Here is a 17,122-nt window from a genome sequence, read left to right as displayed (position 1 = left end):
AGCTAGCAGCCTAGATAGTAAGCCAGATAAGCAATATAAAAAAAATGCGATAATGCAGTCTATTACGCTAAGTCTCAGCCAAGATGCTTGCCAGGCACAGCCTGACAACAACCCAACTCTAGATCAGACCAAACGTCCCAGGTATCAAGATGCGAAAGGTCTAATCATCCGAAACAGCAACCTCATCCTCCCACTTTGACACACCCGTCTCACGTGCACGATTAACAACACGCTCAATGCCATCGAGACCCATCTTCAACACATCCATCTTAGGTCCGTAGCTCAGACGGACGAAGTGGTGGCATGGGCTGTCGAAGAGATCACGACGCTTCGCCGGGTTCAAGTCAAAGAAGATACCAGGAACCACAATGACCTTCTCGCTCAGCAGGGCATTGAAGAAGTTCAGGCCGTCCGAGATGTTAGCCTGAGGAGGCAGGGGCGGGTCGAGCGAAGTCAGATCGAGCCAGATATAGAAGGTCGCCCCGGGGACGTCCTGAACACGGAAGCCGATATCGTACAGACGCTTCAGGACGTAGTCGCGCTTCTCCATAAAGTGGGCTTGCAGCGCCTTCATCTCGGTGCGCACCAGATCGGGCTCCAGCATCGGGATCGCGGCTTCTTGGAACGGCACGTTTGCGCCGCCATCGAGGTACGAGCCTGCGGAGCCGAGAGCATCGACGAATTCTTTGGGGCCAACCACCCACGCAATTCGCCAGCCGGGAAGTCGGAAGCGCTTGGTGAGTCCGTCGATCAAGAGAACGTCTATGGTTCGCGTTAGCTTGGTCATGTACATACCTTGGTTCTGGGGGTGTGGATATCGTACCATCCTTGTTCACGTCAACAACGTTTTCGGCACCGCTGATCGTCGATCCGTCGCAGCCCGTTGTATAGTTGTATCCGCCGTAGAACTCATCCAGGATAAGAGTCGCGCGGTCACGGCAGAGGTCCTGGATTTCCACCAGCTCATCTCGCGGCATGAAGTGGCCTGTGGGGTTACGAGGATTGGAGGTCAGCAGCACCTGGGTGCCACGGGCGATTTCCTCGGCGATCTTGTTGGGGTGGATGCGGTAGTGGTCATCCTTTGAGAGAGGGAGGGGGATGGGAGCAATCTGCAGGAGAATCAGTAAACGGGAACACACCTCAGCTCAGCTCAGCTCTTCCGATAACGCACGTTCTTGAACAGAGTCAACATCTCCGAGTACGCAGAGTAATCGGGAATGGGGAATGACAGGTACGAGTTGCCCAAGATGGCAGCAATGCGAATCAGGCCGGCGCGGCCACCGGGAACAATGCAGACATTCTCCCAGGTGTACTGGCTCTCCTTGCCCTGCCGGTAGTGGTCGTTATACAGACGAGCGACGGCGGCGCGCAATGGCTTGATACCGGCGGTCGGACCGTATTCACGAGCAGCGGAGGTGATGGGAATGGAAGTCGGGCGAGGGAAACTTCCCTCGATCTCGTCGTCGGCCTCGGGGGCTCCCTGGCCTAGGTTGGCCCAGCCGGTGGGATCCTCAGCGTAGCCATGCTCACAGGCTCGTTCTGTGCACCAGACAACACCGGTGGAGGCACGGGAAGCGTCGAGACCGGCGTGGGGACGGTGACCTTCGTGAGCGGCTCGAAATTGCCGATGGGTTTCTGACCGGGTTTCTGAAGGGTTCATAAGTCAGAAAAGTCAGAAGGATAAATGTGATAACGCATATGCACGTACCATTGTCCGACAGCTCCTTGGTGGTTGAGAAACGGCGGCTATCAGATGGGCGCAGAATGCTCAGGCGGCGTCCGGAGAACGACATTCTTGGCGACTGTTTTGTATAAAATATTGACCCTTTTGGAAAAGAGTTAAGAGTTGGGGGGGTGGGAGAGGCCAAAGAAAAAAAAAATAATAATAAACAACTTTCACACCGAGCCCGGGTTTTATTAAAAGGATGACGCTTGCCAGCAAATACTGGGCGACGATTCGACGAAATCACCGACTCTGCCATAATTCCTTCGGGCATCAAGGCCAGGCGCTCCGCGTCCAATACATTAATAGCGCATAGAGGTATTTCCTATATAGTATTTTGGTTATCAAATATCAGAAATATAGCTATGCGTATAACCGTACAAACATACATATATAGCTACATATTGTATAAAGCTTGTAGCTTAATATGCCAAGAATTATTTCGGCTATCCGACCGGCATCCCGATCAGATAGGTAAGTGGATACGGATTATATAGGATGTAAAAAAGGTCTTTTGTATAACTCCATGCAAACCCCATAAAAAAAAAAAAAAAACAGGCATATACATCATATAGAAGCTTCGTACGTTCGTGGACATTGAGATACTAGATCAGTAAAAGAGATAATCCAAAATGGAAAAACGCAAATTCAAAATGCAGAGACGTCTTTCAATCCCTTCACCTCGTCACCAGGACATCATTCATGCCGTAAACACTACATGTTTGCGGCGTGGCTCGCTGAAAGTAAGAAGAAGGAGATAGAAAAAGAAGTATCTCCCCTCGAGAACGGCTGCTCAGCAGTTTCAAGCCAATCCAGTTGGAACGAGGGTCAGGATAGGAGAGCGCCATAAACGACACAAAACGTTGGAAAAGACGGGGATCGACGGGATCCTCGCGGGGGGAATCAAGGAGGTATTTAAGTTAAGAACGAGCGGGAAATCAAACAAGAAAATGATCTAATCGACCACCTGGCAGTAGAGTTGAATCTCTCCCACCAAGCCCTTGGCGAGCATATCACGATGTTGTTCCCGCCACTCCATGAAAGCAAGCTGAACCGCCTCGTCGCTATCAATCGTGACAAAATCACCATCCTCATCACGGTACCGCAGTCGAACGGTTTTGTTCCCGATGGATCGATCGGTGAACCGAGCGAGTTTGGCATCCACGCGGTCCGTCAATGAACGGAACAAAATGTTGGTCGCAATTACCAGCGTGACATAGTTGTCGTCAAAATTCACCTTGGCCTTGAGTTGAGTGGGCATGTAGTCTCCTTCCTCTGGTTCTTGGGTCAGGGGCGATGTAGCATGATCGGAGATTTGCCCAGAATGGCGGGTATCGTTATATTCCGGCTCGTTGAAATGCGTGGTGTGGAGTTGGGGCTGGGTACGAATGGGGAGCTGGGTGTTGGTGGGCGAACCGTTCTGGCTGCGGCTGACGGGGGCTTTCATGTTGGCCATGTGCGCAGGAATCGGTGGCACCGGGACATTATCGACTGTCTGCATAGTATGCACTCCCATATAACGACGTGACTCGGGATTGTTGTTGTGATGGTGAATATCAGGGCTACTAGCCGATCGCATCCGTTGGGCCATGCCATTTGCGGAGTGAGCCTGCGGGCCCGAGAGTGGGGGCAATGACGGGCGCTGAGCACTTCTTCCACTAGGCTGCGGTGGGAAATACCCGCCAGAGGTTGTCCCTTCTCGCGATCCTACACGAGACAAAGCCGGTGCGGTGTAGCGAAGGGAATCTTCATTCCAGCCCGCTGATGGAGTCGTGGAATTTGTATTCTGACGACTGAAGGAAAATCCTGCAGATTGAGAACTCGATCTCGTGGAAGGAGTCTCCGTGGGGGAAAAATAGGAGCTCATATTTCGATCACTAGGGGACATGTTGCCGTTGCCGGAGAATTGAGTGTGTAACGAAAGCGACGGATCAGTTCCCGCGTAGCGCGGTCGGGTGTTGGGGTGAGGAACGGAGTTGGTGCTGCCACCGGTGGCAGATCGGGTTCTCAGACTAGTACTGGACGCATTTCGGCTCATGGGGAATTCGGAATGATATGGATCTTTGTTGTTGGCGTCATCGGTATCATACTCTTGTTGATAGGGGTTGGGCATGTGCGCCATGCCCTCCATGTACGTGAACTCGCTGTCGGATGTACCAGTATTCCGCAAAGTACGTCGCTCCGCTTGAATCGCCCGCTGGGTATCGATGTCCTTGTACCAATTCCGCATGGTATCTTCGTTTATATATCGGATGATGAAATTGTCAACGACACCAGGGTCTCCTTTCCAGAAAATCTGAATACGGTAGAGTCCTATTGAAATCGATTAGAGGCATATTTCTTGATCTAACAAGCGAAGAGTAATGCTTACCAGGCTTTTGAAGGCAAACGATATCCGTGACGTTGGCCATGTAGATCCGACCTTTCAATTGAAGACGCGCCTTTCCTTTCGCATTCAAAGACGGCTTATCTTTCTGCATCATAAGCTTGGACTTTTGCTTGTTAGGATTGATATCTTTGCAACAGAGAAGTATGCGCTCGAAGAGATAGATATGGTACTAAGGGCCGTGTCAGTGATGTGCCATTCCGGGGAACAAAAAAGTGTAAGATGCGGGAAGCGAGATCACATACCTCTCTCTCGCTATCCTTTCCGCTGTCTCCCTTGACAACTTGGAAAGTGCCGAATCGAAGGAGATCCCCAAATGACTCCATCTTCAATGCTTTCCAGTCATCCACGCGCTCAGATAGATCAATTACTGCCGCAGCCAATTCTTCTTTGTGGATTGCCTCGTTCGCAAAGTCCAACACATTCTGGATACAATTAACTGCATGTGTGATATCGGCCTGGAGTTGCTCGTCTTCTAATTGTTTGCGTAACTCCTATGAAGGCAACCACATTAATTCGTTGATCTTGAACCAAGCATGAAGAAAACTTACCAATAGCATCATCGGGTATCGAGTCAAACGCTGGAAGGGTTTCACGAAGAACCCATTGAGCGTTTTCGGCTGAGCGACCATTTGCTGCAGATCTATATGGCGGGGCGCATTCTTGATTTTGTCCCATTCCTTCATACAAGCTTCGTCACAACGCATCTGGTTGGCAATAAAAGGCTCATATTGCCGGAAACCATCTTCATGCACGAAGAAAAGGTGACCCCAGTTCTGCATTTCTTCTGGCAAGGCGTAGTGCTGCTCCATGCGAATCAAGAACCGTTGGGCAAAGTCTAGTAGGTTGTTTAAGTTGAGGAAAATCTGATGGCTCGCATCACCTGTCAAAGCGCCCGTCTCTTCCAGTTCCTTCTTGAGCGCTTGGAGATTCTGCAGGTGATGAACATAGTCACGCTCCGTTTCCAGAAGTTCCTTGAGAATATGCTCTCGTTTGGTAAGCTTCACATTGGTCTTTGCGCAGGGGGCCTCTAGAACTTCGGATTGCTTTAATTGACCTTGCATCTCGAGGATATCCACCACACGGTTGACCATTTTGATCACTTTGATGAATCCGGTGGTACTCTCGCCGTAAAGGTCGGTGATCAAAAAGCAATCCTGCTGAGGGAATTCCAGATCTTGTAAACAGGCCTGTAGGAACTTGAAGGTCGCCGCTTTGGGACGCTTCGCCTCAGTCACCTTGCCAGGATCAATCTCTAGTTGCTCTTCGGGACCAGACGCATTATAAATGCTCAACAGTGGATAGCCATTTCTGAGACAATTCCACAAGGAAGCCACCGGATCTGTATTTCCTCTTATGCGATCGTCATCATCCATCTCTTGCAGGTATGACTCAAAGTTGGGGACTTCGGATAGCCGCCTCCTCAAATTGACACAGCTCTGGTAGATCGATTCTCCACCGCGGCGGTTGATAATGTTATCCTCGGCGACCGGAGCGCCACTCATGGCTGCGGAGTCAATCATATTGAATTTCCTCGAGAGCCAGGTATAGATGAGTTAGACCAGCCAGGCTCAATTTAAATCTGCACAGCAGACCCAATGGGGATAGGTTCGGAGGGATCGACGAGCGTCGGAAGTGAAGAGATGATGATCATGGGTTCCCCGGGTGGGTGTGAGCTGCGCGGCGCAGAGAGGTGTCCAACGGAATTTCGCTCGAAATTCCGGAGAAAAACAGCGATACGATACGATCGGTTCTCGGTCGCAGGCGTGATTGTTTCGAATGCGAAACCCTGGAAGCGCCCTTGATATCAGAGGCAACAGGCAATAGATATAGGTATATTTGTTTGAACCAATAGCGCGGGTATCAGATACGATGCACCGCCACTTTCTGGTGGAAAAGGAGGGGCTCGAGGAATATATTCCGACCTGCAGCCAGCCCCAATCGATGAGGCGTGGGAATTCAAGTATTTCGATGACCGCTGCAGCCGGGCAGGCGAGTCAAATCAGGTTGAAGAGAGTTCGGAGGAAGACCTTCGCGAATGGGCCAGTCACTAGGACTTAGCGGACAATTGGAGTCCCAATAAAAAAAGGGGCGCACGGAATAAAAGAACAAGGGAAGCCAAAACAAGACAGTCTCAGCAGTTAAATGAAGCTAAGAACCCAAACGACAAGAACAAGTACAACAGACGAGAGTTCTGCTGATGGAACAGGGGAATAGGATGGAGAGAGGGTGAGCCGAAGGAGTCTGTTCAGTTGCCTCAAAGGGTTTAGCGTGTGTTCTATGGGGCGGTGTGATGTGGAGAGGGGCAGTTGGCCGTGCTTAGGTCATCACAGCCTCCGGGGCTGGGCACCTCGGGCCCCCGGGGTAAGGGCTGGGCCTAGCCCCAAGGAAGGCTGGAAAAGCAAAAGCGTCGGTATGATGTTGGGGGCGTACGGAGTTCACGCGATTTGAATAGTACAGTACCTTTTGTAGGGAGCTCGCATATAAAAGGTACACCCACTGAAGGGAAATATTAACTGTTAACATAATCCTGCTCTAGAACGTTACTTATTGATTGTCTTTAGCGCCTAAAAATTGTTTATCCAATTATGATAGAGATTTTGTCGTTTCCATCGGGTATCTCTTTGTGACATAGCACTATATCAGCGTCTAATGGAAGAGGCTACGAATTGCTTCCTGTATATGTTTTACTATATAGACTCGAACCACGTGACTGGGGAATAATGTCCATTTCACGCGCGCCTAATCAAACATGTTTATTTCCAAGGCTATTACGTTGATGAGAAACTCTTGATGTCTCTGTATTTAAACCGAAATTCTTCTTTTTTTTTTTGTCTCCCACTTTGCATTTAAATTAAAATTCTGCTTTTCTTTTCCACCTTGCGACTGAAGTTATATTTGCCCTCTATCAATCCGGTGGGCCCTGCCTCGTCCAAACGTGACGTGACATGCACCGAGGCCAACCCATCTGCTCAACCTCCCTTCCCCAACCCTCCTCTTACAAAGGACCCTACCCTTATTTATTAATTTTCTATTATCTTCTTGCGAAAACTTCCTTGCAGGGTTTCGCCACCATCGCGCAACGCCATTGATCTCGGCGTTCGACTCATCAGCTCGGTGCAGACCCCTCTGAAAACCCGCATCAATGGAGGGTGAGCCCTTGCCCGATGCCCAAATCTCTCCTACGCTACAATTGCAGACAAGTACCCTTTCCGAGTTTTCTGCGCCTTCTCTGTCACCCTCGTTTAAGCTAGATGAAGGCTATTCGGACGATACTCGAAGCCAGGCCGACAAGGATCTAGGATCGGACAATGTCATGGCGCTTCCGAACTGGGTACTCGCCCAGTCCGAGACCGGCAGAGCTGGTAAGATATCTCTTTCCCTTTGCCCCTTCGTTAATTTCTACGAGCGCGAAGCATCAGCCTCTCATGTTACTTTTCGATTTTCCTTGTTAACCGAGGGTTTCCCACTTCCAGAGCTCGCATACAGCCTTCTTCGGTCTCTACGAACCTCAAGCATCGCCGCAGTAGTTGATCGCCTGAATCCTATCCTCCATATTGACCCATGTGTCAGGCTTCCTCCGGAAATCACATGGGAGGTCTTTACCTACCTCGACGCTCGGACGCTTTTGAATGCCTCGCTTGCATCCCGCTCATGGCGTGAACGTATCCTTGACTCGGGTCTGTGGAGATTCCTGTACATCCACGAAGGTTGGGACATGGATACAAGCGCGATTCGTGCGTTTGAGCAAGAACATTCCGAAGCCATGTCGCCCCAGACCCGGAAGTCCCGCCTCCGACACCTGGAACCAGATCTCGGGGAACCTAAGCATAAAAAGCGCGTGCCATCGACCTGGCTCGATTCACGAAGCGATGAAAACCAAAGACCGACCGTGTTTGGCCCTGCGCCCCCGATGGCCGACAGTGAAGGTGATCACCACATGACTGATGATGACGATCAGACTGCACCTTCGTTCGCCGACGACCCGGAGTTCCTTCTACCAACTAATATCCCCCAATTTCCTTCGCCACTATACCCACCTCTACGATCGCATCTTCTCATCCGGGATACCGATGGAAGCGCTAAAATCAACTATTTTCATATCTACAAGCAACGCAGGCGACTCGAAGCAAATTGGCATCAAGGCCGATACACCAATTTCCAACTTCCTGACCCGTCTCATCCAGAAGAGGCCCATCGGGAATGCGTATATGCGATCCAGTTTGAAGGCCGATGGCTAGTCAGTGGGAGCCGAGACAAGACTGTGCGAGTCTGGAACCTGGATACTAAACGGCTATGGCATCCCGCGCTGGTGGGACATACGAAGTCCGTACTTTGTCTGCAATTTGATCCTCGACCCGAGGAAGACATCATCATCTCCGGCAGCAGTGACAAGTCCATCATCGTATGGAAATTCTCCACCGGAGAAAAGATCCATCAAATCGAACAAGCGCATCTTGACTCGGTGCTCAATCTTAAATTTGATCATCGTTACCTCGTAACCTGTTCCAAAGACCGAACTGTGAAGGTATGGAACCGCCGAGATCTTCTACCGAATAGCAAGGATTATCCGCATATCTGCCATGAATCAAACGCCACATATCCCGGATGGATAATAGATCTGAACGTGATTGCACCGAGCGTTCTTGAAGCTGGCATTGCGCATGATCAATACAAAGCCCTAGAGCCTTACACGTTGCTTATGACCGTGGAAGGACATGGAGCGGCGGTAAATGCGATGCAGATCCATGGCGATGATATCGTGACGGCGTCTGGAGACCGAGTGATCAAGGTCTGGAACATACGAACTGGCAATTGCTCGAAAACCTTGACGGGCCACGAGAAAGGCATCGCATGTGTTGAGTTCGACAGCCGAAGAATCATCAGTGGCAGCAATGATAACTCTGTTCGCATCTACGACCATGCCACCGGAGCTGAGGTGGCGTGTCTGCGAGGTCATACTAATCTCGTTCGCACCCTTCAAGCGGGGTTTGGTGATGCTCCGGGAGCCGATCAAACCTTGCGCGAAGAAGCGCTGGCGTGTGACAATGCGTTCTACGCCGCTCGAGAAGCCGGATTGGACGTCGACATGGGCCATCGGGAGCAACGCCGCAATGGCTACCAACCGAACACTGCGGGATCACGAGACCCTCGCGATATGACTGCCGTGGGAGCAAAAATCCCACCTGGTGGGGGAGGTAGTAGCTGGGCCCGTATCGTGTCGGGTTCCTACGACGAGTCAATCCTAATCTGGCACAAAGACCGTGATAAGAGGTGGACAACGGATCACCAACTGCGACACAGTGATGCCATCATCAATTCCGCTCGTGGGAACCTCAGCGAAGTGGCACAAACCACTATTGCGGCCCAGGCCCAACAGTTGCAAGCAGCACAAGCTCTGGCGACACTTGGGCAACACGGCAATGCCAACCCCCACGCTGGTCGTGCCAACCCACAATCTGTACCTCCTGCGGTTAACAACACTCTGCCACTCAACCCACCTCCTGCCCACCATCATCACCACCACGGCCATCAACGCAGACCTCAAGGATCCTCGACAGCTGCAAGGGTGTTCAAACTCCAATTTGACGCACGGAAGCTCATTTGTGCCAGCGTGGACCCTCGCATTGTGGGATGGGATTTTGCCTGTGATGATGAAGATATCATTGAGGCGAGTCCATTCTTCAAGGGGCTCTAGTCTTTCTCGCCTTTACGCCTTTTAATACCCGCATCTGTTCTTGTTTTACTTCAGTGCCTCTCTTGCATCGTCCCTAATGGGCGCAAATTCTGAACCCTCTGATGAAAAGACGGCTTAATTCACTTGACGACTTCCTATTATTAGCGTCCATGCGATCGCGTTGTGTTTTCTTTGCCTGGCGCATTGATACTCTCCCATTTGCTCTCTCTCTCTCTCCGTCTTCCCTCTGACCTCTCCTTACCCATCTTCTCAATGTCGTGCCATGCTATACGATGGGCGCTTGCTATTTATTAAATGATGTATCTTTTATTTGACTTCTATGTTAGGAGTCATTGCTGGCTATCCAGTACATCTTTTTCGGAGTTTCTTCTAATTTTTCTTCTTCTATTTCTATATCTTTTTTGCATGGCGCCGGTGCGGCATTTCCATAGCATTATGACTAGCATCAATGATATGAAGTTCTGATATCAAACCTCAAAATTCTCTGGAAGGTGGGACCCGATCCAAAAATTGAAAAGGTGACTCATCAGGAACTATATTCATGGATCCCGCAGTACTTGGATTTCCCCAGACTCAACAACTCAACCTTGGAAGTAACATCGCAACATGGCTACACCAGACTATCACCTCATCGGGCTATACACCCGCTACTCCAGTAAGTAGCATGCAATGATCCATACATCAGACCTAACAAGCCCTCTCCAAATAGGCTGGACAGCACGCGTTGAAGCAGTACTGGAATACTTCCAGATCCCCCATACACACCAATTCATACAGCTCTCCGAAGTACCTACATCCATTCCCACATAGATAAGTATACAGTCACTCACAAACCACAGACAAAAGCCTTCTCCCCAACAGGCTTGGTCCCAATCCTTCAATGCCATTCCCTCCCCTCAACAACAATCACAGACTCCCTTGCCATCTGCGAATTCCTCGCTGAGTCAAACCCAACCCTCCCCCTCTGGCCCAAAGACCGCCACCTGCGCGCCCTAGCCCGCAGCGCTGCGGCCCAAATGCACTCTGGCTTCCCAGTCCTGCGGAATAACTTCCACACAAACTTCCTGGCCAAGTACACGGGCAACATTCCCATCCCGGATGGCGCCGCCGCTGAGATAGCGCGCATGTTCCGGATCTGGGATTTGGCGCGTAAGGCGACTACAGAGCGTCTTGCGGAGCTGGGCGAGGTTGATGAAGGGTTTTTGTTTGGTGGATTTAGTATTGCGGATGCGTTCTTTTGGCCGATTCTTTGGGTGAGTTTCTTTCCTTTCTTTAAAAAAAGATGGAAAAAAGCGTTGGCTGACTTTGCTTCCTAGCGATTCCGCTCCTATGGTCTTTCGCTAGAAGGTGCTGGCCCTGATGCGCTGGCGTGGATGGCGAAGATGTGGAATGATCCCGTGTTCAAGGCGCTGGGGAATAGGTACTATGCGCAGGCTGAGGATCCGCAGACTTGCATTGCGCATTATGATGATATCTTCCGGGATAGGGATGATGTGCAGTATAGCTTGTTCCCGAAGGATTGGACTTTCTCGGTTTCTGGGTGATTATATAGTGAAGGGTTGATCGGGGTACAGTGGTCTAACCTATACTAGATACATACATCATCAGGCAAAGATGTGGAACATCCGTTGAATGTAGAAACGTCGTTTTATTTATACGAGCTAGTGTCTTACGATCTCAATGAAATGAAAGAACTCATAAAACATTCATCGATGTGATTGCGAGAGAACTGTACACTCGAAGGGCTTAGAATGTTTCCGCGATAGCTTGTTATGGATAGGAAACAATCATGTACGATTTTCAGCATAGGAGAGAAGAACCATCATTCTCGAGAGTAGAGCACCAACTGACAAGAGAGGGATGTATGTATTTATGTACAGGAGCAAGATGCTAGGCCACGTTCGAATTAATGATAAAACCACCCAGCAAGCGCGTTCATGTACTGAACATCCAGAAAAGAAAGAAAAGAGCACCACAGTAGCCACACAACAGGTCGTGAAGGCGTACAGCATATACTTCAATGAAAGATTATACAGCGGCAGAGTTCACAAGGGTCGGAAACATGACACTGTACAGAGATGAGATCCATGCCTGGAGGTCATGGAGAGGAGTATTTCCCTCACTGTTTTCATTCTGAGATCCAGCAGGCGATACCTGGCTCTGGGCGGTAACATATGTTTCTCGCGAGCTGGTTGCCCCGAGAGAATCATCCGCCTCCTCTTGACTGTCCGAGCAGCAGCAGAGGCAAGTCTGAGATTTCATCCACGACAAAACGTCCGGACAGACGGGCGTGCTTGCGTGAGGGCCTTCATCTGCACCGCCTCGGACAGCCATCGTGAAAACGGAATGCAACCGCGATGGATTTGGAGGTAGATGGTCTCCAATTGCTCTAGTCCCTTGGGCAGAAGGTTCTACTGGATCCGCAGGACCGTCTGATCTAGTCAAACTGCGTGACAAGCTGAGAATTGCAGTGGCTCTGGGCTGCGCTGTGCGGTTTACCACGGCAGGGGCCGGGCTCGATGGAAAGGGGAAATGTCGTCTAGATCGGGAGGCCAGAGGCTGGAGACGCCCGCTTGGGCGAAGCCCTAGACCACCCTTTGTGTGTGTAGCTTCGGCATAAGAATCATGGCTTGTGTCTGTGGGTCCGTGGTGGGCAATGGGAAGATTGCGTTGGTGGAAAGGATGCTCCTGCAGCCGTCGACCAATGTTCATTCCATGGCCACTTTGTCGATGGGGAAATCGGCCCTGTACTAGCGTGCCATCCTCGGCTCGTCCTATACCATTAACGGATATCCCACCAGCCTGAGATATAGAGGACGAAAAGCCAAAGAATCTCCTTAGGGTATCGCCATACGAACTGCTACGCTGACTACTTGCAGGACCACCACGTTGCAGGGTTGCAGGTGATCGTGCATCGTTGTCTGGGAGCATGAACTGCGCAGAGTAGGACATAGCCTCTGACGTGCCGAAGGAGGGAAGGCCGGGGGGTGTGGGCGTTCTTTCTGGTGGTGGATATCGAGGTTTGACGGTCGTTATTGCAGGCCCCAGGCTCCCAGGCCATCTGGGCCTGCTGATACCACTATCAATTGCATCGAGAGAAACAGCCTTACGATGCAAAGACCGATGGAAGTCTGGTATCGCTGCCCTTTTAGCCAAAGGAGATCTCAGCCGGTGTGTGGCTTGCCAGCACTGGTCAGATAACAGCTTAGTGTGATTCCCAAGCTTCCCTGCCACCCCCTGTCGTCGTCCTCGCCTGGATGGCACATTGACTGGCACATTGGTAGGAGTATGATCATCCTGTGTATCTATAGAAACGAATCTGGCGAGGTTTACCGCTAAGCCTTGCTCGTGAACGGGGTTATCATGGGAGAAAGATGCATAGAAACGAGGGCTGGAATCATTTGGTGTGGTGACTCTGATCGCATTGTATATAGATCTTTCGTCGCTAAGGATGGACTCAGATGATTCTGGGTTATCGTATGGTGAAATGGAGTCGGAATCGGGGTGTTTTCCACGTCGGAGGCTCCGTGATGCTGAGAAAACATGTGAATGGGGGTTACTGGACTGATCGAGTCTTCCTCGGGCAAACATATTGAAGGCAAAAGAGCGAAGCCTGGTCAAGATGAAAATAGAAAATATACTGGGAGAGTGATAGGTGGGAATATCAAAGATGAGTATGTGATTTCCTCGAAAACCCTCATCGTGCCTGCCAAGATCAAGCCAAAAGAAAATATTATACAAAACAGAGAACAGTCAATATGTACACTCTTAAATGAATATGCGCTCAAATCCCGAAAACGTTGAATGTCATGATCATAATGGAGTGCCACCTGGGCTGGGCATTGGCCTGCCAGTCACTTGGGCGTGCTCCTTTCTTAGGGCTCGCAGTAACCCTTCAATTCTGCGACGCTCTTCTTGTTCGGCCTGGGAGGTGTCAGTCAGAAAAAAAAAGAGAAAGGTTCAATATAACTCACCCTCAGTATCTTCATATTCTCGTTGCGCGTGTCACGCATCATCTTCTTGAACTCATTCTTGAGCACCATAGTAGAGGTCGTCTCGGAAGTGCCATCGCGGCCCACGGATGTGGGACTACTCAAGTTCATCCAGCTAATACGTTCTTCTGCCAGTTGTGTCTCGAGTTGCTCGCAACGATCCCGAAGACTGTCAATGAAACTTTCGAAGCGTTCGCGTTCCTTCTCAAACTCGATGCTAGCTTTCGTCATGGCTTCGTAGTCATCGATAGTCTCACGAAGCTCTCTTTCAAGAGTATCTGCCCGCTGCTGAAGATCACCACCGCCTCGCTGGCTCTTCAGGACGGCAAGTTCCTCGGTGAGCTCGATGTTTCGGGTAACCAGAGCATCGTTCTCCCTTTGGATACTAGGGTTGGAAGACACCTCTGCCGCGCGTTCAGCTCGGGTACCATAAGCACCGTCCAGCTCTGCCTTGACCATTGTCAGTTCAGTTGTGACCCGTACAATCTCGCCTTCGAGATCAGTGATCTCATTCTGCAGGCGGGTGGTATTGTGATCGGACTGCGCGCGCTGATCATCTGCTTCCTTGATACGAGCATCAGATTGAATCCGGATCTGCTGGATTGCGGCTTCGAGCTGAGCCACCTCTTGCTCTGCACGGTCACGAGCACCCCTAACTTCCTCAGATCTGGAATCGCTATCGTTCTGGAGTGTTTCGACGACGCTCTGTAGGCGTTGAACCTCGTTCTCCGCACGGTCCCGGGCTTCCTTGATATCCTCGCATCTAGAATCGGTGTCGTTTTGCAAAGTCACAACGACGATATTTAGACGCTTAACTTCATCTTCCGCGCGGTCACGGGCTTCCATGGCCTCTTTGCTCTTGACGGCGGTGTCATTTTGCAAAGATTCAATGGCGACCTGTAGACGCTTGACTTCGTCTTCCGCAAGGTCGCGAGCCTGTCTGGCCTCTTCGATCTCAGCGTCGGTATCATTTTGCAGAGATGCAATGACTGCCTGCAGACGCTTCACTTCGTCCTCTGCTTGGCCGAGAGCCTCTCTGGCTTTTTCGAGCTCAGCGTCGGTATCATTCTGCAGAGATGCAATGACCACCTGTAGACGCTTCACTTCGTCTTCCGCATGGCCGCGAGACTCTTCGCTCTTAGCGTCGATATCATTCTGCAGAGATGCAATGACTGCCTGCAGACGCTTCACTTCGTCTTCCGCATGTTCGCGAGCCTCTCTGACCTCTTCGATCTTAGCGTCGGTATCATGTTGCAAAGATGTAATAACCACTTGTAGACGCTTCACTTCATCTTCCGCATCGTCACGCGCCTCTCTGGCCTCTTCGCTCCTAGCTTCAGCATCATTTTGCAATGATGCAATGACGACCTGTAGCCGCTTGGCCTCACCTTCTGCGCGGTCGCGGGCATCACTGATTTCCTCGGCTCTGTCATCATTGTCTCTTTGCAAATCGTCGATGTAGTGTTGCAGGCGCTTAACCTCGGCCTCTGCTTGATCCTGAGCATCTCGGGCTTCTCTGACTTCCTTGGTCTTGACATCAGCTTCGCTATGCAGCGAAGTAACAACGCTTTGCAAACGTGCGACTTCGCCCTCGGCCTGAACCAGAGTCGCCTTGGCTTCTTCCTGAGCAGAGCCACTGTGGCGCATTGCGTTGAGCTGTCCCATGACAAGAGCCAGCTCATCGCGGTTAGCGTTCCCTACACGCTCAGATACTTCAAGATCTCTGCGAACGTGGGTCAACTGTTCTGTTAGGTCGCCGATATGAGCATCTCGTTCGGCGTCTGACTTGGAGTTGAGCTCGCGTTGCTGCTGGATTTGTGTGGTAAGGATACTCTTCTGCTCTAGTACTCCATCCACTCGACTCTCCAGGCCATCTAGACCAACCTGTAGGTATGAGAGTTGTTCTTCCAGCCCTTCGCCGTGAGATGCATCAGGGGGCGGAGGCAAGGTTGGCGAACGGGTCAAACCAAACCGATCAACGATGGTTTGCACTTGATTGTTGATTTTGGTGAGTTGGTGTTTCCAGGCGCCCTCAGCTTCAGGTACAACATCGCGAGAAACCAAGGGGGTAGGAACGTCTCCCGTATGCAAGACGATATTATTCATGCCATTCTTGATATAGGCCAGGTGAGCTTCGACCGTTGCTGTGGGATTGACAGGCCCTCCGCCTCCTGACAGCTGTGGGGGAGGATCGATGAATTCACCGGGGTTGGACTGTATCATCATGTCATGCATGCGCTCGCTAAGTTCCTCCAATCGTCGTTCTGTAGCTTGCATGGCCTCGGTATTCATTGCGGCGGCCGCGTTGGTCTCACCCTTCCCGTGCACGCCAAAGTTATCCAATTGCTCGGCCGCCCGGTAAAGACTGCGATCGTCGAATTTGTGCTCATCATAGGTGCTATCCGAAGCGCGCGGAGCAGGGTTCTTAGGACCCTTCTTCAGACCCTTGTGTGTCATCTGCAAGACACCCGCAGTGTGCTCCAGCAAGCGCTGGCTGATCTTCTGAGACCTCTTCTCCAGCTTCCAGAGTTCCTGCGCCAACTCTTCACATCGCCGCTGGCTGACCGCGAGTTCGGAGTCGCTCTTGTCAAGGGCCTCAGAAGCCCCACTGCGACCAAATATGCCCCGGCTCATCCGGCGCGGGTTTGAACCATTGGAATTGTATTCGCCGCTGCTCCGCGGGCTGGGCGGGCTGTAGAGCCTACCGAGAGACTGCGCCGCATCACGCAGTTTCGTCTCGAGCGCTAGTTTCCGTTTCGTGCCCTGGATGCGAGTGGACAGTAATGTGACTTCCTTCTTCAGCTCTTCCACCTCCTCGAAGGATAGCACTTCGTAATTCGTGCTATCCCCTATGGCGGTCTCGGTCAACAGGTACATGGCGACGGGGTCGTTGGCGTTCAGGAGGGCGGAGCTTCGCGGGTGGGCCGAATTGAGCTACCAGAAACGAGGTAACCATGGTTAGCTGGAGTCCGAGGTTGGGGTGTGTCTCTCTACTCACTGGGTTATATCGTGACCGCTCCTCATGTTGGGGGTCCAGAGCATCCCGATACCCGTCCACGAGTGTCTTTCCATGCGGCGGCACCGGAGCTGGAGCATCGGAGGCGGTCATGGTCGAGAGATACCGCGGGTCCCCGTAGGAGGACTGACTGGAACGCATACTTATATTCATGGTCGTTCAATGGCCGGGGTCCGATTAGAATTAGGAGAAATTCAGGAACAGGCGTCGCGCATCATGAGTTTCGGGTGCTGGAGTTTGCGGAGGGAAATGTAGATCTCGTTTTGCAGGACAGTGGAGAGGGATTTCAATGTATTTAGCGAAGGTA

General features: G+C 51.2%; 6 protein-coding genes across 6 annotated transcripts; 2 read left to right on the top strand and 4 right to left on the bottom strand.

Moving 5' to 3' along the window:
- Positions 1 to 160: 160 nt before the first annotated feature.
- On the bottom strand, positions 161 to 1,793 carry N7517_006976 (pyridoxal phosphate-dependent aminotransferase; the record flags this gene model as incomplete). Its single annotated transcript, XM_056724706.1, has 4 exons — positions 161 to 762; positions 824 to 1,109; positions 1,172 to 1,647; positions 1,709 to 1,793. 4 exons carry the CDS (start codon positions 1,791 to 1,793, stop codon positions 161 to 163), a joined length of 1,449 nt encoding a protein of 482 aa, XP_056580956.1.
- An 885-nt stretch (positions 1,794 to 2,678) lies between these two features.
- Positions 2,679 to 5,632, bottom strand: N7517_006975 (Rho family guanine nucleotide exchange factor CDC24; the record flags this gene model as incomplete). Its single annotated transcript, XM_056724705.1, has 4 exons — positions 2,679 to 4,036; positions 4,095 to 4,281; positions 4,355 to 4,603; positions 4,661 to 5,632. 4 exons carry the CDS (start codon positions 5,630 to 5,632, stop codon positions 2,679 to 2,681), a joined length of 2,766 nt encoding a protein of 921 aa, XP_056580955.1.
- A 1,622-nt stretch (positions 5,633 to 7,254) lies between these two features.
- On the top strand, positions 7,255 to 9,807 carry N7517_006974 (F-box and WD domain protein; the record flags this gene model as incomplete). Its single annotated transcript, XM_056724704.1, has 1 exon — positions 7,255 to 9,807. One exon carries the CDS (start codon positions 7,255 to 7,257, stop codon positions 9,805 to 9,807), a length of 2,553 nt encoding a protein of 850 aa, XP_056580954.1.
- Positions 9,808 to 10,413: 606 nt separating this feature from the next.
- N7517_006973 (uncharacterized protein) lies at positions 10,414 to 11,351 on the top strand (the record flags this gene model as incomplete). The annotated part of the gene is made up of 4 exons (XM_056724703.1): positions 10,414 to 10,462; positions 10,517 to 10,593; positions 10,647 to 11,060; positions 11,124 to 11,351. The coding sequence occupies 4 exons, from the start codon at positions 10,414 to 10,416 to the stop codon at positions 11,349 to 11,351; spliced, it is 768 nt and encodes a 255-aa protein (XP_056580953.1).
- A 484-nt stretch (positions 11,352 to 11,835) lies between these two features.
- N7517_006972 (uncharacterized protein) lies at positions 11,836 to 13,398 on the bottom strand (the record flags this gene model as incomplete). Its single annotated transcript, XM_056724702.1, has 1 exon — positions 11,836 to 13,398. The coding sequence occupies one exon, from the start codon at positions 13,396 to 13,398 to the stop codon at positions 11,836 to 11,838; it is 1,563 nt and encodes a 520-aa protein (XP_056580952.1).
- Positions 13,399 to 13,581: 183 nt separating this feature from the next.
- N7517_006971 (involucrin repeat protein) lies at positions 13,582 to 16,968 on the bottom strand (the record flags this gene model as incomplete). The annotated part of the gene is made up of 3 exons (XM_056724701.1): positions 13,582 to 13,731; positions 13,782 to 16,733; positions 16,798 to 16,968. 3 exons carry the CDS (start codon positions 16,966 to 16,968, stop codon positions 13,621 to 13,623), a joined length of 3,234 nt encoding a protein of 1,077 aa, XP_056580951.1. The 3' UTR covers positions 13,582 to 13,620.
- Positions 16,969 to 17,122: the final 154 nt, after the last annotated feature.

The sequence above is a fragment of the Penicillium concentricum genome (genome assembly GCF_028827145.1).
Source record: "Penicillium concentricum strain IBT 3081 chromosome Unknown utg000002l_segment0_segment0, whole genome shotgun sequence".
In the NCBI taxonomy this organism is placed as follows: Eukaryota; Fungi; Ascomycota; class Eurotiomycetes; order Eurotiales; family Aspergillaceae; genus Penicillium; species Penicillium concentricum.
This window is presented reverse-complemented; position numbering and strand designations above follow the sequence as displayed.